Source organism: Typopeltis vanoorti, chromosome 21 (assembly GCF_054136105.1).
Source record: "Typopeltis vanoorti isolate ZY-2024b chromosome 21, IOZ_Tvanoo_1.0, whole genome shotgun sequence".
Taxonomy (NCBI): domain Eukaryota; kingdom Metazoa; phylum Arthropoda; class Arachnida; order Uropygi; family Thelyphonidae; genus Typopeltis; species Typopeltis vanoorti.
Window position 1 is genome coordinate 69860323 of NC_143569.1, and position 21862 is coordinate 69882184.

The 21862-nt window shown below is 33.9% G+C and overlaps 1 protein-coding gene across 8 annotated transcripts in view; it reads right to left on the reverse strand.

Annotated features, from left to right (window-relative positions):
• Positions 1-21862, reverse strand: part of LOC150094955 (MAGUK scaffold protein DLG1-like) — a 377157-nt gene that overhangs the window by 87754 nt on the left and 267541 nt on the right. For all 8 annotated transcript variants that reach the window (XM_090411306.1, XM_090411313.1, XM_090411309.1 and 5 more), the window contains exons 11-13: positions 13237-13339; positions 2661-2760; positions 1184-1360 (exon numbers count right to left, since the gene is read on the reverse strand). In XM_090411306.1, coding sequence (XP_090267432.1) covers positions 1184-1360; positions 2661-2760; positions 13237-13339 — 380 coding nt within the window. The remainder of the gene's footprint in view (positions 1-1183; positions 1361-2660; positions 2761-13236; positions 13340-21862) is intronic.

Sequence of the window (21862 nt, forward strand, 5' to 3'; positions counted from 1 at the left end):
AATTCTATTAACTTCTTTCTGTTGTATTCTGTATTATTTTGTTTTAACTGTTCATTGATATCTCTTTCAGTGATCAGAGCACTGTTACTGTGATCTTTCCAAAATGGAACCCAACTGTTTTTTTTCCCCGAGTCTTCTGGGAATTGAATTTTTTGCAGCTTTCTGTATGTTGTTAGTTAGTTCTAGTAGTTGCTGATCAAGTTCTTTACTACTGGGTGTGCCAGTACAATACGTTTCTAATAGTTGTGTGTATTTGGGCCAATTTGCTTTTCCGAAGTTCCAAGATCGCTTTTCTGTGGTTTTTGGTCTAGCTGCAAATTAATGGTTGTGATAATAGGTCTATGATCACTGATGGCATTCTTTAGTATTTTCCACTAGGTAAGACTCGCAGTTTCATAATCTACTGCTGTGATGTCTAATGCTGATTCTGTGCCTTTTGTTTTCGACAGATATGTATTTTGCTTGTTGTTTATGATCTCAAGGTTTCGATCATCAATTGTGTCTTCTATTTTTGCTCCTTTCCGATCGAGAAGTGGAGAGTCCCAAGTTGGACTTTTGGCATTTAGATCTCCTAAAAATATCTTTGTTTCGACGTTTTTTGACTTAGTTGTTGAAGTAGTTTTGTATTTATATCTGCGTTGTCTGGGTGATATGCATTGACTATTGTAATAGTGTGCTTTGGTAGAAATATCTACCAAATGATTGCTTGAGCCTCTGTGTTACTATTTATACTGCTGTTTGTAGCTGATGTGATTTCTTTATATTTGATGTGTTTGGTATAGAGTATAGCTAGACCTCTGCCAGAACGATCCAGTCTGTCTTTCTTTAATATTGAATAGCCTTTGATTTGAAGCCTGGGATATATTGCAACTGTATGCAAATAGCACAAATTAATCCAACATCCTAGGTCAACAAATAGGAATGAAATACCAAGAGGTTGGACCAATCAGAACACTAGTAATGTTTCTTCAACATTTCTTCTTCTTCGTCTATGATCTATGCTTTTAAGCGTCGAGATTTTGCCAAAGAGATTTCCATGCCATCTTGTGCTTTGCTTTGAATAATTACGTCATTTTAATTCCCAAAGATGGTGCACGAACTAACCCAATACCAGATGTAATTAATTATAGATTATAATTCTAATAGCATTTTGCTCCATTAAATTAACATGATGAAATCTTACCTTCGTTTGCTTGGAATGATCCCCATGCCTTCTTCCTCTCCGTCAGGGCGAATTTTTCTAGCTTGCCACCATTCATCATCACTAGCATTAACTACATGTAAGATATCTCCAAACTGGAAAGGCAGACCCCTACTTGGAAGGCCACTGTCTTTAGATGGATCATAATCAAATAATGCCCTGGGAAGATAAATTAATACTAAGCTGAGTACTTTTAATGAAAATAATATCAAAAATAAAATAAAATTAATATGGGGGGAAGGAAACAAGAGCTTTTGTAGTTCAGCTGGTACTACAATGCTCTTCAGTTGCAAAGACCAGAGTTCAAATCCGATTTAAGACACAAAGAACCTTTATCAACTGATTTTTTCAACTGAAAATGAGTTAGTCTTATGTGGAAAGAGGATCCCCCCCCCTCAGACATTCTTAGTTTTTCATCCCTCTGAAAAGCAGACAAATCAGCCAGAAGAACATATGCAATTTGTAGACAATGAAGACAGGATTGGCCACCCCATCATAAGTAGTAATCGGGTTTCTAAGAAGCAAAGCCCGACATGCTATCAAGTCTAATTATTATTATTATTATTATTATTAATGATGATGCACATTAATATGAAAGGGAAGATCAGATAAAGAAAAAGAAATAGGTAAAAAGCAATTGCAAAATAAAATTTATTATTTTTTTATTACTGATTACAGATTTATTACTCTATTACTATAAAGGTATGAAGTGTTCAAGAATAGGTGTGCAGCATACAAGATGGCAGTGAATCACAGAAAATGCAAGAGTTGAAAGGAAGAGCAAACATGGACCTCTCTAAGACCTAAATGTATGGTGGGATAACATGGAAAAACTGCAGGATCAATTCTGCCTGGAAAAAGTAGGATTTACTACAATAGTGAATTTACTACAATAGTGTTATATATAAATAACAAGAGTGTATGAGTATATCAGACATAAGAGTGAAGTAATTTCAGCACTGACAGAGGAAAATATTTAACTCCTGATTAAACTCCTAAAAATAGATAGAAACAGAGATAGAGAGTTATGGAATAGTTATAAGATTTTTTTAGGAAGAAGAAGAAGTGCTGTTAATGATAACAGCACCTCTCCTTCCCAGCAGCTCATAAATCTAATAATCATTTGTTTCATTATTACAAGAGAATAATTGTATCAATTGTTTTGAACTGTATGTGGTGCAGATGTAGAAATATACAGAATAAGCTAGTGTATTTAAAAGCTTAAATACAATTGTATCTGTATTCAAGATTTTGGAGGGTGATTATGTGAAGCTTAAAGCTTAGACTGGAAGTAAAATTTGAGCTACCTCAGGCAGCGCATGACAGAGGAAATGGGGTTGATTATTTAGTATTTCATATAGCATCAGAAGGTATAAATAACATAAATGGCTTGTTATTCATACCTTTCTTTAAATTTCTTGAGTTTTTAAAAATAAGTTTATTCTCTAAGATAACTCACCTGACATAAAGAGATCGCTTTTGAGAAGTTCTCAGACTTCCAGAAGTGTTTAGCATCTGTTCTCTCAAGTCATGGATCTTTGCTTCAAATAAGTTGTATTCTGAGAAGAAAATAAAATATATCATGTGATTTATAAAAAAAAGTCACTGGGAACAGAAAACACTCCAGTAATGATAATAAAAAATAAACCTTAGCATCTAATTCATTAAAATATATACCATGTATATTTAATAAATCAAATCAACATGAAAACTTCGATTATTTGTATTTTCAGTTTTAACAACTGAAAATTAATTTCTGTTGCAGTTTAACAGTTCTATAAATCTCTCTCTCTCTCTCTCTTTGTATTTTGGAAATTGCAGCACTAAAACATGATGTTAGCAAATCTCCAGAAGCAATTACGTAAGACATGTTGGGTGAATGTGTGATGCAACTGCCAAGCTATCTATTTAATGACACCTATCAGTACCTGGTAGACAAAAAAGTGCTGGTTCAGTGATGTCATCAGACATAATTAAATGACATATGGCTAAAAAGAGAGAAATATAAGCAAAAAGAGACATGAAAAATATTTAAGTATTAATTCCTGCACTTTCAGACTTTGTCTATAGATTACATGATTGTTTGACATAATGTGAATAAGATTGATGGCTTAAACTTTAAAATTTTAATTTATTTGCTTTGCATTCAATAAGTAAAACCATAAAAATCTTAAATTATTAAGGGGATATTAAATTAAATCCCACATTTTACAAATTAAATCCCACTTTTACAAATGTAAAAGTGGTCAAGTAAAAGTTTAATAAATAAAATTACTAAATTGGAAATAAAATAATTATATATCTGAATAAAAACTGCATATGAAATACATATACAATTAATAATTATTTGCATAAAATGAACATAAAAAAGTTTGTAAAAAAATTAATAACTAAATGAACCTATGAATACATGCATGTGTATATATACAGCATATATAAAGTGATATGTACAGTAAAGTATGATAAAATAAAATATGCAAAGTAATTTGAATATGTAAATCTAAGAAATGTAGGATTCGATTATTTTCTAACATAAAGCTTATTCTAGAGGAAAGGTTCACTGGTCTGCTTATATATAGATGCTTAACATCAGTGTGAGTATCCACAAGGAAAAACAAACTTCTTTCCAGATGTGCATACTGTTTTGAATTATGAGAATGGTCATGCCAGACTGATGCATGGTGATACACAGTTGTTTGCTTGCAGATGATGCAAAGCTGAGAAGAACTAGGAGGAGTATACAATGGATGTTGTAACTTTGCAAGGGGATTTGAATAGACTTTCTGAACGGGCAAATGAATGGGGCTACCAATTCAACATAGCGAAGTGTAAGATTTTAAAGTTTGGAAAGCAGTTGGGATGCAGAGTATAAGATTGGTGGAGATATCTTACAGGAGGGAGGAGATGAGGGATCTGGGGTGTTGGTGGATAAGGACCTGAAATTTCGGGGATGTTTTGCTAAAATTGTGAAGGTAGCACAACGAATTATGGGAATGATGCAGAGAACATGGACATATAGGAGTAAGGATGTTATGATTCCTCGTATAAGGAAGTGATCAGATGGATATGGATTACTATGTGATTTGGTTACCAGGTTTTCAAAATGATGAGATGTTGGGACAAGTTCAGAGACAATTGACTAACGTGGTTTCTGGAACATAGAGTATGAAGACAAATTGAGAGAATGCAAGTAGAGTCCAGTGGATAGAAGGATGAGGGTGGGGGGGGGGGACATGATGAAACATATAAGTTAGTAAAGAGTTATTACTGGATTAATATGGATCAGATTTTTTATAGAATGGGAAGAAAGAAACAGGGGAAGAACAAGAGGCCATTCTTGGAAGCTGTATAAGGAGGGTATGAGCAAGGGAGTGAGGAAAAGTTTTTTTGCATGGAGAGCTGCGAGTGGTTGGAATGCATTGCCTGGAAGCGTTGAGACAGTAAATGCGTTCAAGTCATAGTATGATGAGCTGTGTGTGCTAGAGGACCTCCCGCAATGAGCATTGACTCTATGGAGGTCTAATAATAATAAATATATATTCCAATTTGCATATAAGAGTACATTCAAAATATATAATGTGTGTGTGAACATTTGTGTTCTTCCATAAAAGACTGTGGCTTATAAAACTTCATATGAAATTCTTCATTCTTCAAACTGAAATCTGAGAGACCAGATTTCAGCTTGAAGAAAACAGATGCAATCCTTATCTGATTGTTAGATGTCCACAGCACAACTCATCTAGTATACAACCCAAAAATAATTGCAGCAAAAAGAATCTGGTACACTTCCAGATAACACAAAAGAGAAGGCTTGAGTTTTGTGGAAGGCAAGATAGAAAAAACCTTATTAACTAGAAATCAATTTTTGTTTTGTTCAGAAATGCTTTTTATATAAGGAGTGGAAATTCTCTTGAAATCTGATAATGAGCTATTAGTAGGAGATAATTAATTAACCAAAATGTGCTGTAATTTGGATGAAAAGCAACCATTATGTATGAAAGTTGTCTTTAACACATTGTACTGCTAGTCGAAGAGTGTTCTCAGAAGAACAGATGAGCAAGTCTCAACAATTCCAAATTTCATGAAGGGCAATGCACTGAGTCCTGAAGAATGTATCGTCCAGTAGGTTTCTTATAAACAGAAAAGCTGAAAGAGCCATCAACTTCCCTCTTTATATGTAAATCCAGGAAAGGTTGACTGGTCTGGTTGTATACATGTTACGGTTAAAGTGATAAATCCAGTTATTATTAATTACCTGTTAAAGTGAATAATTTACAAGAATTGATCACTTTAACTGGTTAAAGTGAATAATTCCTAGAGGAGTATGATAAATAAAAACATGTTTAGAGGTTATATATATATATATATATATATATATATATATATATATAGGTAGTTTAGGTTAGTTTATAATGATTTCTGATTTCATTGAGTACAAAAGAAGTACTCTCTTAGAGTTTCCTTACTCTTTTCATTATAAACTAACCTAACCTAAGCTGTTATAATTTCTATTGAGAATGAAAACCTATATACAAATCCTATAAACATGTTTTTATTACATTTACCAGATCCTCTAGGAATTATTCACTTTAACCAGTTAAAGTGGTTAATTCTAATTATTCACTTTAACCAGTAATTATTAATAATAACCGGATTTATCACTTTAACCATAACATATACATGTTTCATCATTGTTGAAATATGAGATACTGCGACTTGTGAGATACTGACATTGATGAAACATATACATGTTTCATCAATGTCAGTATCTCACAAGTCAAAGGCACCCACTTCTTTCCATTTGTGTATATTGCTTTGCATTATGAGAATGGTAACATCACAATAGCTTCGACCTTAATCAAGGTCTAATCACTGGAAGATAGACTCAGGAAGTACTGAAGTTAAATCATTCCATAAGTCCTAGTTCCCATATGCTTTTCTGCATAATTAGTAAAATAAAATGTGTATCACCATATTATTCACATTTTCTAGATTAGAGATTGTTATCAAGCAGAAAAACTTAACTAAGTAAATTATAATTTACTTTGTAATCAAGTGATTAGTTGAAAATTTATTTTTCACTTGGTTAGACTATAATAAATTTAGTTTAATCCTTTATCCAAGTGTGAGCAAACAAAGTTTGTGCCTGAAAATATCTAGGTACCTTTGCTATGAGTTGCCCAGTGTTATACTACCTTACCCCAGTCCTGAAGATACTTTCAGGCACAAACTTTGTTTGCTCACACTTGGATAAAGGATTAAACTAAATTTATTACAAGTGATTAGTTATTACTAATTTATCACTATACTGATATCAACTATAATTTAAAATGTACAGTGATCAATGCCAATAATTAATAGTTAATTAAACCAAATGTACTTAACAATAAGATAGTTATAATAATAACAAACACCCTTAGTCATTACATTTACATAATCATGAACATGCTAAATCTGCTAGGTTAACAACATTAATGTATAAGAATAAGAACAGTGAGTTCAGATAATGGAAGAATCGTTTTGAAGTTCAGATAAACGGTAGTTTATTGTACATATTAATTCAGTCATATGTCATCCATTACTAAAATAACAAAACTATATCAATGCTGTTCATAGTGTATAGAGCAGACAGATATAAAATCTGAAACTATATATATATAAAATCTATATATATGATTCTATATATACAGTAAAACCCAGTTTTTACGTTCCTGCAATTTACGTTTTCCTGCCATTTATGTTATTTTCCGTTGGTCTCTCTTAAGGCCTATTCTTACGATATATTGTTTTCCCACCATTAACAACTTGATGTGGACGTTATTTGCGTTTTTTTTCTTTAATGGCAATACTGATTTTCGAATTCATTTCTGCGGAAATCTGAGCATTTCTGTTCCCAGATGGTGTTGCTTTCGGCTGTAGTTTCGTTTCTGCCATCACGGTAACTTGCACGCTTGCAGCAGTAATGTAGTGATGAGCGATACAGTGATTTTTCAATCACAGTACAAATTGACATTGCAGAATTTCTGCTACATAATTTAGCGTGTGAAAGTTGCTTTCAAGTTGCGGTGGTGGATTATGATTATGGATTAAAAACACAGAAAATGTATTTCGGTAGAAGAAAAGATAATTCTGCAACGTGTAGATTGGCATGCCAGAACACGGGTGCATTTAGCAAAAGATCTCAGACTCTCCGTGTCCATTTTGAACACTATAGTAAAAAACAGGTCAAGCATTGAACTCATGTCAAAAAAAAAAAAAAAAAAAAAAAAAAAAAAAAAAAAAAAAATCAACAATTAAAGATTTTTTTCAAATAGATAAATGTAAGTAATTGTAAATGCATTTATTTTCACTTATTAAATTTTGTAATCTAGTATGCAGACTCACATACTAGCAGTAAGTCATCTTTTAGCCTTTTTTAAAAAATGTTTTTTAATTTCCTGCTATTTACACTTTTTTCCATCAGTCCCCTGAAAAGTGTAAAAAAGTGGTTTTACTGTATATAGAATCTTATATATATAAAATCTAGTTTATATATATATAAGATTTTTACAGTCATACCAATACCCACCATAGCATGAGTGGAAACCTTTAGGCAATTCAGAAAAACCACATATTCTTAGATGATATGCAAATTACAAAAAGTATATAAAGCAATACCTTTTCAGTCTAATCAAACCTAGCAATTAACATTTGATCTTCACTTAAAACAAATAAATTTCTTGTGTACTTGTATTGATCAACAAATTTTTAGTAGTAGCAGTACAAGAATAATTTTCGCCTGTGTGTCACAGGCATCTTCAGTACATTAAGCTCAAATTAAACAATAACTGACAATTCCAAAAAGCGCCACGTAAGTAGCTGGTGTAAGATAACTAAAAAGGTCAATAATTTCTTTAAAAAAAAAAAAAAATACAATAAAAAGTTAAGAAAGATTAGCTGATTTGTAAAGTACTATCTCCCATAAAGGGGATAGCCGTAAGCCGTCGGATCTGTTTAAGTTAGGAGAATGAAGTAGAGTTTCACATGTTTCTATATAAAGGCGTTCCATGAAAAACTGACTTTTGTGAAGACCTCTTGTCTTTCTCCAATGAACTCTGTGTCTAGTGAAGATGGTATGTTCTGCAAGTCCAGACAACATGCCATCTTCACTAGACACAGAGTTCATTGGAGAAAGACAAGAGTTCTTCACAAAAGTCAGTTTCTCATGGAATGCCTTTATAAAGAAACATGTGAAACTCTACTTCATTCTCCTAACTTAAACAGATCCGATGGTTTACGTCTATCCCCTTTATGGGAGATGGTACTTTACAAATCAGCTAATCTTTCCTAACTTTTTATTGTATTATTTTTATTTATTTATTTTTTTTTTTGTTTTTTTAGGAAATTTATTGACCTTTTTAGTTATCTTACACCAGCTACTTAGGTGGCGCTTTTTGGAATTGTCAGTTATTGTTTAATTTGAGCTTAATGTACTGAAGATGCCTGTGACACACAGGCGAAAATTATACTATTAAATAATCTTTGTACGTGAGTTTTTCTGTTATTAATTTTGTATCAAAAGGGTGAATATACAGTTGTCTGGGCTGCACCTTGTGTCTTTTAAGTAGTGATGCAAGCTAAGGCAACTCCATTAAATTTTCATAAGTTCGCTGATCAAAATTTTGAAACAAAGTTTCTACATATATTTGGCTTAAATAATGTTGAATCTTTAATATCCACCATTTTTATATAAGAGACTTTAGAATTAATTTTATTAATAAAGATTCAATCAACTCGTGATTGCATCATCAATGATTTTACTCAAAGTCAAATCAACTCTCTTAACCAATTCCCTGATGGTGTATCCACCTGATATGATGGGGGGGGGGGGGATATATGCATATTGCACAAAGGTTTCTACTGATACTGTGGAGGGTCTATGTTAGAAATCCTGTTTATATCTAAATAATTATCATTGAGTTATGTCTCACTTTAAGGACAGTCTCAGTCCAATATATAAAAACACTATAGTTCAAAACAAGATCTGATTAAGAAAGATTTCTGTCAGATTAAGACATCAGAATCAGTCCAATCATAGACTCATTATTTACTAATATATCTTTGAATAACCTTAGAATTATTTAAGACAAAATTTTCATTCATGCCATTTAACTGTTTGAATTCATTCGTGTTAGCTATTTCTTTTGCATATAGCTAACATGAATGAATTCATACAGCTTAATGGTATGAATAAAAGTTTTGTCTTTCGAAGGTTAGTAATATATACAATATTTCAAACATCAATTGTCATCCTATTATATGGTAGGAATCTGTTGATATGTATTCAATTTGAACAAGCTCCTAGGAACAAACTTCATTTCCTTCATAAACTCAGCTCCATACACATCCAACATCCAGTTTACTTTATCGATGGCAGCTTAATAGTTTTCTTTTAACAGGAAACAAATGCCCCATACAAGAAATCCAACTTTGAAAAGGCCAAGAAGAAATTATTCTGTTCAAATGGCAATGTGACTTCTAGGCACTTGCAAAAGCTGTTAGACATAACTTCTGCTCACCTGTACTCATCTATATGGAACCACTGTTATAGCATCTAAAAGATAAAGCTCACATTCTTTTCCTCCAACTCCTACACAGATGATCAGAGCAAATCATCCTATCACATCAGAAACCATGTCTCCAGTGGTTTTTGTTGGCGAAATAACATCAAAAGCATACTAAATACTTAGACACTAGAAGTCTTCTGGTGTCTAAGTATCTCAGATCCCAGTGACATCTCTCCATTTGCACTAAAATGGAGAGCATACCATGTACTGGAGACAACAGGTGTTTATTCTCGAGATACATGTTACAGCACTAACATCCTGCATTGCCTCTACAATCTCACACTTGGGTGGCACTTATCCCAACATGTGGAATAGAATATATATGTACCCTATTCCAAAAAAAAAAAAAAAAGGGAAATAAGGCTGCAACTGACCACCCTCACCTTAATCCTCTCCAAAATAATGGAGAAAGTCATTAACAGTCAACTTCTGCACTACCTAGTGGCTCATCAGTTAATCAATAACTACCAGTATGGATTCCACCATTCTTGGTCCAGCAGATCTCTCAGTCTACATCACTTACCACTGGACAGATGGTATAGAAAAATTCGGAGAAATATGTGGTGCTGCTACTCTTGACATTTCCAGCATTTCATTGGGTCTAGCACCAGGGCCTGCTTAGTAAACCAATCCTCTCATCTACTTGCATATTGATGTTTAGAAGAGAAAAGAAACATCTAGGTATAATAATTAACTAAATTTATTTAGCTATTAAATTATTATGCTTACTGGCCTAATAATTCACCTTGGTCACTAAAGCATCTTCATGAGCACAAAGAAATACACTAAGAACATGCATGCAGGAAGGCAAACAGAGCAGAATCCTACATTCCTTGCCGACGACCTCTATAGGTGCAGTGATAGGATCTTGCTGAAGGTCTCAAGATGAAGGCCTCTTAGATTTGGATAACGTGAGGTAGCTAAATTTCTTTAGGTTTGTTGTAGTGCTGTGGCAGATTCTAGAAATAGTCTCTCGGATTTATATCTGCTTCTGTATAAAATGGAGGTCCCCCTCTCCCTCATTGGATATGCTGATCTGTATCTGCATATCCAATCTGCCACCACAGAATGGCTCTAATGTAGATGATGAACGTAGTTTCTGATCTTCCAGATGGATATTAGCTTCATCCAGTTTGTCCAAGTATACTATATAAATATGAAGGTGTTATGAACAAAATAAAAGTTGTAAGTACACAAAACAAGCTTATGCTTTATTATTATTTTCCACTTTTCCCCCCTTATTCATCATTTAGATGAATAAGGAAAAAAAAGTATATTACATAAAAAAAAGTATTATATATTTAATTCACTTCATTATCAAGTTAGATTTAAGGATGATGGCTTGCTTTATTCAGAACATTCATTTCTTCACTTAAGGAACCAATTCACTATTCTGAATTGGCTACATTTTATTACTTATGTTGTGATATAAGAAATGTTTACTGAACTTAAACACTCAGAATGCAAAGTGCATTCATTCAGTAGCATACATTTCGTCAGACTGAAAAAACAAACTCATTACCGTTACCTGGAATTCATTCCTTCTGACTTATTGCAAATATCACCCAGTAACACCTTTATTTCCAAACACTCATATTCAGGATATTTTTATAGCCATCAAATTTAATATTTCTGTGGCCTTTTCTAGTCTGCAAGAGCAAGGGATGCCATTGACACAAGAATGACTTGATGTCGATTAAGATGAAGGCAATCTTATATAATGACTAAATATTCTTCCATTTCTTCTTTAGCAGAAAGCTCTGTGGGATCACAAGCACAAATCAATCTCATATGTCTGATTCCTGATGTTTCTTCACATCACTAGTGACATTGCTTACCATTCAAGATTATTTCTGTATAGTGTTGAATACAGTTACTCCTTCCTTTCCCTAATTATTACCGCTTGTATGTAACATCATGTAATGCTCATTTTAAAGAACCTCACCTATTTTCTGATTTATTAAAACCAGTTATATTGACATGGAACTTCTCTAATTCTTCTGCCAGTTCCATTTCTTTTCTGCTGAGTTGGAATAAAAAGCAATTTTTTGGCTTTGAAAACTACACATACCAGCCACTGAATTAGAAACTTTTATTAAATAACGTGTTGGAGCTCCTTTAGTGATTGCCAATACCAATCCTCTCCAATTGTTCTAGGCAAAAGCGCAAAATACTTGTAATCAAGTATTTTGCATTTTTGTCATGCAGTGAAATTTATGTATTATAAATCTGCATAAAGGTTTCTAATTCAGTGGCCAGTATGTGTAGAAAGAGTAATGGTTCTGAGTCAGCTCGAAGTATATGTGTGGGTTATACCTACTAGGTATTACCTTAGTACTCTGTCTGAATTGAGCACTTATATAATAAAGAGCAGACACCATTTTTAAATAAGGATTTTAATGTTATTTACTTCTCCAATCACTAACTTTGAATGAATGAAGAAAAGTCAGAATATACAGATATCAAAGAAGGTAAGAAAAAGACTGCAAACTTGGCTAAAAAAAAAAGTTTTGAAAAAATTCCCTGTACATAATTTAATGAGATATGGGTTGGGGACAGCCTTCATTAAAAGCAAAGTGCATTCATGTTCTGCACACAGTTCTGTTTGTCCATGTAAGCATTCAGTGACGATTATCTCATTCCTGACAGACTGTCTTAGTAATTATGATACTAAGACAGACTGTCTTAGTATCATAGTTACACCTCTTAGACAAGCAACGTGGGTTATTTCCAAACTGATTAAACACCCAAGATATCTTGCCTTTTGAGAAACCTGTCAGCTCTGCTGTTTTCAAAATCATGACTCCAGCCAGAAAGGTACCTACAATAAGCCCTTTATTGAACTCTGAAAGATTCTTTGTTTTTTTCCCTCCATTGTGATCAACACTATTACCAGCAGCATTCTTAAATAGTTGCCAACAACACCACTTGTTCTAGGCCAAAGTGCAAAATACTTGATTACAAGTATTTTGCACTTTTTGCCATGCAGTGAAATTTATGTACATCTGCATAAAGGTTTCTAATTCAGTGGCCAGTATGTGTAGAAAGAGTTATGGTTCTTGGTCAGCTCGAAGCATATGTGTGATTATACCTACTAGGTATTACCTTAGTGCTCTGTCTGAATTGAGCACTTATTTAAAAATGGTGTCTGCTCTTTATTACATAAGGATTTTAATGTTATCCACTTCTCCAATCACTAACTTTGAATGAATGAAGAAAAGTCAGGATATACAGATATCTAAGAAGGTAAGAAAAAGACTGCAAACTTAGCTAAAGAGTTTTGGGAAAGAGCTGTGAAAAAAATCCTTTGACCATTTGTTCCAAAAGCTGTAGTACTGTAGTCTGTTTTGATTATTATAAATTTATTAACATACACTGCACATCATGAATTTTATATATCTGTGGTATGTTAATATTAAAATAACTCACCATCAGGCCTATACTGGACCACCATTGTAACTGTGTGACCAGCTCCTTTTAATGCTGCAGCTGCCTGCTCATGTGTAGCATGCCTTAAATCAACTGCATTTACCTAAATAACAAAACAGTGAAATTACTTTTTATAAACCTTTCAGAATTCATGTTGCTCAGAAATGAGAATATGTCAATGATTTTTATTTTGTTGTTACATTATTAGTATAATGAATACAAATTTTTCATTCTGAATGAAGCACTTATATAAATGTTTTATTATGTTATTGCACAAGATGCTTTTGAAATGTTAAAAAAAAGTAATAAAACTTAAGTGTGTGTGCGTGCTTCTGTTTATATTACTATGTTCATGAAATCAGTTAATTTTGGTAATCAAATAATCACTGAATGTTTAAATTAGTTCCTTACATGGACACTTATAAGAATACATGGATGAAACTGAAATTGGATGTTTTATCCAATTTCAGTTTCACTTGCATAATATAAAAATTATGCAAGTGCAACTAAACTATGAAGCCAATGATGTATTATTCCTGTAAATTGTGTGCTCTCAAGCTAGCTTTTTTGTCTGCTTTGCTAGTGCAGAATAGACTAACTTTTCAATCCTTACAAGTGAAGGTCAGCTACCCAGTCTCATAGTTAGCAAAGTCCTTTGCTACTTCTGTATGAGACTGGCTAGCTCACCTTCAGATGAAAAGCTCTTATAAACACTCCTTGCTTTTTATGACAAGAGTATTATTATTATTATCTGAGACCTCCAGGGAGTCAAGGACTCATTCAGGGAGGATATACATTACCCAAACCAGCTGTCATACCTTCCCTTAAATCATTCAACACTAGATGCACTCACTATCTTTAAAGTGCAAACCATTCCATTCACTCAGTGCTCTATGAAAGAAAAACCTAGCTTGTACCCCTTTCTTGACCATGAATAAACTTAACTTTCATGAAGACCCCCTCCCATGTTCTCTTCCCAGTGAAGAGAACATGGGAGGGGGGTCTTCATAACTTTTCTTATAACAAAAAATTTTAGACAATATCCTATAACACCTATTCAGAAGTTTATAGACCGCTATTACATCACCCCCTCTTTCTCCAGACCAGCCCCTGTAATCCACATACTTGTAATCTGTCTCATAATCTAAATCCCATAATCTTGATATAATCTTTGTAACTCTCCTTTGCACCCTTTCCAACTTCTTTAACTCTTTGGAACTTGGGAGACCAAATCTGCACATACCAGTCTGGGTGCAGTCTTATCAAGGCTTTATAAAGAAACAAAATGACTTCCTTATCCTTAAATATCAAGGTTTTCTTCAACATTGCAATTATGCTCGAGTTGTACTTGCAATTTTTATTACGTGATCTTTGAACTTCAAATTCCTATTCACCATTATGCCAAGATCGCTAGCCTCATCAGTTTCATGTGGCATAACCCCACTTAATATGCTGCTGGATATCAGTTATTTTATATCAATATATATTTATATCAGTTCTGGATATCAGTAGCATCCTTGGTTGCTCTGTAACATCATCCTTTATAATAGCAAACTACTGAACATCTCCTGTTAGATCCTTCCTAATGTCATTAATATATAGCTTGAACAACAATGGCCCAAGTACTGAATCCTGATTTACACCACTAGTCACCTTAAATCTGGCAGATTCATGCCCACTGTATAACCACTTTTTGATATCTGCCTGTCAACCATCCACTTATCCAAGTCAAGAGTTTATGTTTCCAATTCCATATTCTTCAGTTTATGCAACCAATTTTCATGTGGTATCCTATAAAATACCTTAGAAAAATCCAACATCATCATAGTGTATCCATTCCCTTTATCCAACACAGCTGTAACATTATTATAAAATATGAGCACATTGCTAAAACATGACCTTCCTTTAGTAAAGCCATGCTGTTCCTTGCTCATATAGCTTGTCTACCCATTTCTGTAAGCGAGTTCTTACTAACTTCTTTAAAATCTTCACTACTACACCAGAGGTCGGTAGTTAGACACATCAGTTTTTACACCGCCCATGTACAATGGAACTAATTATAGTTCCATTCCTTACATTCCTTCTATTCCTGTGGTATCATTCCTGAGCTGAGACTCAAGTTATATACAAATGCATTACAATAGTTCATGAAAAGTCCATTTCAATATTATTTTGAAATTAAGGTTATTACAGATTTAACAGTTTTTAGAACTTTATTATATATATTAATTAAATATATTTAGCAGCAATCTACTGACTGCTCTACTTTAATGATAAAAAAGCATCAAAAAATAATAGCATCAAAAACGGTTTATAAAATGCAACACGAGGGCTCTTGGAATCATAATACAAACATAATCATGCATCTCCTCTTCTTCTTCTTCTTATTATTATTTGTCACCTCCAGGGAGTCCAAAGACTCATCGAGGGAGGGCATCTGCTCTACAACTCTGTCTCCACCACTCACAATCCACCAGCTGACCGCAGCTACACCAACACCATCTATTGCCGACCACCACCAGTATTTCCACAGACAATCACAAACATCCATGCCCACGACGGGATTCGAACCCACAGCCTTTTGGCTGGGGAGCGGATACGCTAACCACTCGATCTTTATTTATAATGAGAATAATTTTGAATTGTTTGACAGAAAACACCAAAAGCATTATTTCAGCTTTAAAAAAATAATAAAGGTGTGCATTATTGGAGTCCTATTTTTAGAAGTTTATTAGAATTGGCAAATTATTTATATTTGATGCCAAGCCTACTCGAGACATGAGTTATATTCATTATGCCCCTGAACTGACTGTGTTCTCCCAGCCAATTCTTCTCTTTTGTATAAGGATGACACAAGTTTCTAGATATGGGAGTCTTCCATCCATATCTCTGACAAGCTAACTTGCTTCAGATGAAAAGATATAGAAGATGCGTCTTGTATCTCTGATGGCAATTTGAATCAAATAACAAATATTCTTCCAAATGGACAAAAAAAACACCTAGATGAGGCTAGTTTTTTAATTTATGCATTCTTTTTATTATCCAGTCTAACATTATGGGATGCATATTAGTGGCATAAAGTTACAAAAAAAAAAAAAAATCAAAGTTCATAGAAATTAAACTTTTTCAGGATCACTAACTTTTCAGTAATAGCCATTTCACCTCACTGTTCTGAAAAATACAGCAGCAGCTTTCAGAAGTTAATATGAAACTTAGGGCACTGGTAAAATTACATCATTATATATGACAAGCTACAGATACAACCACATGTACACACCTGGCAACCAACACAAGTTATAAATAAGATGGTCATGAGCTCATATTTAGCATAACTGGTAACTATTAAGTATAAGTACAGTAAACCCTTGCCGAATGCGGGGGCTACATCATTAATACATTGTGCACACGGCAAAATCGCGTTCTGCAAAGTTAACTTTCTATGGGAAAAAATGTGTTAGGTATAGTTTAAATTAAGAAAGTATGTATGCATAATTTAAACTATACCTAAATATTGTTGTAATTAAAAGGGAAAAATGAAACAAATGTTAATTGAAAGGATTTTTATTACTGCTTAATAAGTAGGTACATGATACAATTATTTTTATTAAAATGCTAGTGATTTTTGCTTGGGACAATGACTGACGCAACTCTTTAAAAGTTTCGTGGTAAGGAGCGCAGAGTTTTTCAATCCCTTTCATAAAGGGTCCTCTTCTTTCTTCATTTGGGTCAATCTCCATTGCAAAATCAGACAGGTTCCTGGGACTTTTTTTAACAATTCGTTTAACTTCTTGTAAGTTAAAGGCACTTTATCTTCTTCTTCTTCTTCACTTCGCTGCTTTCACTGTCGGCTGGTGTTACAAGATCATCCAATTCTTCATTCGTCATTTCTCGATTAATTCTTTGACTTCTCCTTCTTCCATATCTGAAAATCCTTCACCGCCAATTGCTTTTGCAATTTGTACGATTTCTTTGGCTTCATTTTCAATCAATGAAAATCCTTTAAAATTGTTGACAACCAGAGCTGATGCCAGCAAGCATTCAATGTTGATGAATTCACTTGTCCCTTGCGAGTTTAATCATTTCTATGCAGTGGCTTATGTTGAATCGCTTCCAAAATGCCATTAGTGTGTCGTGCTTTCCTTCGTCTAGTGCTTTATTTGCAGAGGTGTAAACATGCCTGACATAATAGGCTTTGAATGTTTTTATATTTTACACCACTTCCTTAATCCAACTAATGGATCCCTTGATCCATTAGTTGAATTAAGGAAGTGGTGTTAGGTGGGAAGAATAAAACCTCTACATTTGGATGCAATGTTGCGAGGGCTTCAGCATCGTGTCCTGAAGCATTATCGAGAATTAGGAGAACTTTAAAGCACAGGTTTTGCTGTTCTAAGTAATGTTTGGATCAAGATCTTCCTTTAACGAATGAATTTTCAAACCAGTCATTAAAGAGGGCTTTTGTTACCCAAGCTTTTCTATTCCACTTCCACACAATGGGCAATTGCTCAAATTTTTTCCCTGCAATGCACAAGGCATTTTAGATCGATAAATGAGCAGAGGCTTGTACTTGAAGTCGCCTGATGCATTTCCACAAAAAAGCAAAGCGACTCTATCCTTAAAAGCTTTAAAAGCTGGAGCAATCTTTTGTGTCTTTGTGATGTAGGTTCATTGTCCCATTCGCTTATAAAATAGGTCCGTCTCATCCGCATTGAAAACTTGTTGCGGAACGTAACCCCTCTCATCAATGAATTTCAAAAATTGGGGTTTAAATTTCTCTTCTGCTTCTTTATCTACAGAGTCAGCTTCTCCCTGAAGCTTTACATTGTACAAATTAAAACGACGCTTAAAGTTTTCAAGCCAACCTTTGCTTGCTTGAAAGTCAATTTTCTCTGACGATTGGCCATCTTTATTTAAAACGAAAGAAAACAAATCTAAAGCTTTGTTACAAATAGAAACACCATCCACAACTGAGCCTTTTTCATTTACTTGATTGTCAATCCAAGCTATTAATATTTTTTCCATCTTTTCCAATTGTGGAATTCTTCTTGAAACTTGAGCAACCTTTGCCAAAGTATCGCCTGAAGCTTTGACACTAGACTGAATCTTTTCTTCATTCTCCCGTATTGTTCTTATGCTTGATGCGTTTATAGCTAGTTCTCTTGCAAGCGATGTAACACATGTACCATTTTTCAACTTATCTAAAATTTCAATTTTCTGAGATAATGTCAAAACTTTGCATTATCTCAGAAAATTTTTGCTGCTTTATCATCTTCATTCTTCCTCTTAGATGTCATACTGAATTTTTGAAATTAAAAGAAATACAAATGCAAAAGGAGAAGAGGATAAGCACTGATAAATACACGATTACAGCTCTGCTAACGTGAGTGAAATGATCGCAACTCGGCCTGGGTCACTCAGCTAGTGGGCAGCGCCAAGCAGGGTTGCCAGCCGACGCTCTGCAGCGTACTGCGTATGAATGAAATTCTAGCATTGGACAAATTAAATGGAAACAATTAAGATAACGCGTATGTGCAAATTCACGTTCTGCAAATCCGCGCTCGGCAAGGGTCTACTGTACTTAGTATTCTGCATAATCCATATACCTAGATACTGTAGATGCTTAGAAAGACATTTAGAAAGAATGAAATGACTAAGATTAGCTTAAAATCCTCAAGCCTAGAGAAGTAGCAAATCTCAAAGTATGGTAACTTGTAGCTGCTTATTATTGGTTGCAAACTAACTGAAGAAGATACGGGAATAAAGATATTGATTGTAGCTATAAAATTGTCTTTTCATGAATTCTGCCTTCTGGTCATGAAAGGCTGTAAATCTACAATATTTTAGTACTGTAGGTGGACTAAGAAATAGATAACCTTGGAAATCTTGCTCAAGACCAAATATGGAACTTTTTGAATCAAGTCATTGAGGTTTCAAGAAGCATTTTGGTGATCTTACAATTGGGCAATGAAATATATCTATCACTTCTCTTACAGTGGTGATGGGTGGAGACCTGCATTCAGAATCCTGGAAGTTTCATATAATTGCTGTTTAGGAAATTGCCAAAATCTGGACAGCAAGCCTCCTGAGTTCATTTCAACTATAAATACAAAAAACACCCAATGCCTAATGCATCCTCTGGGTAGTGTTATATCTAGACTTTAGTTCTAGGAAGGGTGAATGATAAATATTTGTGGAGGGGGAAACAAATGGAAAATACTTCAAGCTTGTTTTAACATTTTTGTTTTATCAATATAATTTTACTTATACTTAGAAATTTTCATAGATTGTTTGTTTATTTAAATGAAAATTCCCAATATTATTTAGATTTGATTTTTTGAAGGCTGGGTAATCACCTCTTTTACTTTTCCTCTGTATCCACTGATGTCATTATTAAACAACAGAGCAAACTTTAATCTTAAAAGCCTCAGCTGCAAGGTAAGCTATTATCCTTTGGTTTTTCCTTCTAGAACGAGAGATATTAAATCCCCTGGAGCTCAGTTTCTCTCACCCAAAACATGCATAACATAATTTCTGTGAATATATTACTTATCACAGCAAACTTATGATAGCTTATGATAAGCTATCATATTTTTAGGCTTATATATTTCCATAAAGTTCCCATATTTATAAATTTTTCAGATATTTAAACTAAAAAGAATCCAGATCGAAAGAGCCAGTACACATATCTATCATAAGCATGCGCATGCATATGAGAGTATTTGTAGCACAAGTTAGAAGAGAAATTGTGCCTTTATTCAAATCCTACCCAGGGTGCAAAGAACATTGAAACATGCAAAAGAGGACAGGATAAGAATATTTAGGATAAGGGTAGATGATCTTTGATAAGCAATTATTACTCACCCTATCCTAAATACCAGAGGCTTATAAAAATCAAGTTAACCAGATGTAATAACACAATTGGTCTCAGCTAAAATAGTTTTAATATCTTCTAAACTGCTTGTAGTGGTGTGTGCATGAGGAGATTCCAAAATTTAACTTCCCTAAAATCTATTTTCTTGATAAAAGCAGCAAGCAAGTATATCCTCATATAGTGACTTATACAAAAGCAACAAGAAATTCCATATCTGGAAGCAGATATGGAATTTGGGATGACCCAAATTTTTAGATGAGGAACTCTTCCATCCATATCTCTAACAAACTAACTTGCCTGTCAGAAATATGGATGAAATAAACACCTTAATTCCTGGTTGAAATACCAGGAATTAAGAAGCCAAAAGTTCTACTAAAAATCTAGCTTATTCACAGAATACTGTGAAATGGAAATCAACATTTGGAACATGCACAATCTTCATATAAATTCCATATTTTATTCCCTTTTGAATGTCAATTAAAAAATAATACCGTTTAATGGAAGCCAAGATCAATCACCATTACTTAATTATCATTAAAACTTGGACAAATCAATTCTTTCCATACTCAAGCACTTTTTGAGGGTAACAAAATTAATGAAGGAATTCATTCATCCATTCTGTACTATATGACTATTTCACATAATTAGCTTCTTTATTGTTATTATTACATGACACAAAGGTTGATTGATTGATTGGTAAAGCCTCTGCTACTAATGACTCACGCAAAAAGTTAAGCAAGTTTGAGCGTGGTTAGTAGTTGGAAGGGATTCAATCATTCAGTGCTGTTGGCACACTCTCCCTCGATGAGTCTATGGACTCCCTGGAGGTGTCACATAATAATAATAATGACACCTCCAGGAAGTCCAAGAACTCATCAAGTGAGGGCACTCACTCTACAACTCTGTCTCCACCATTAAAATCCACCAACTACAATGAACAACAACTATGCCAATGCCACCTACCATCCACCACTACGACTAGAATTTTCACAGACAATCACAAACATCGATGCCCCCAGCAGGATTCGAATCTGCAGCCTTTTGGCTGGAGAGGGGGATACGCTAACTACTCACAAACCAGGTTGGTGGGTATGATGGTAGAAGCTGAATTTAATTTACTATATTTCATTTAAATGAAATCATTCTACTGAATAACATAAAACATTGCAAAGGACAAACAGGAAAAGGCTATCACCACAGAGCTGGGGAAAGGATAACACTTTTATTCAATAACTAGAAATAATATATAGTTTATGACAGATTTAAGTTTTTAAGATAATTCTTATTGATGTGCACTGTCACTATTTGAGTTGGTGGAAATTTTATAAAAATTTTTATGCAAACATTGTGTAGCAACATTCTGTTAAGCTGAATGCATAAGAGAACAATGACAGGTCTTTGTACAATGCAAGTGTCTTGAAAGACTGCCAAAAGACAAGAAAATGCAAGTGTCAGACAGAATGTGGATAGAAATACAGTTGCAAAGTGAGTGAAGATGAAATGCACTTTACAATGGTGCTCTTTTAGAGGAAAAATGTGAATTCTGGGTAAAGGAGAAGCATCTGGTGAGTGATGCAGCAAAGAATAGAAAAAGGAGAAGTGAGAGGGAAGAAAAAGAGTGTGTGTGTGTGTGTGTGAGAGAGAGAGAGTAAAGAAGTACTGTATGGTGATTTGATTAGGGGGTGTGTCTGATGAGTGTAAAAATAGCATTTTCCTAGAGTGAAGATAAAGATGGTATTGACACTGTTAAACTGC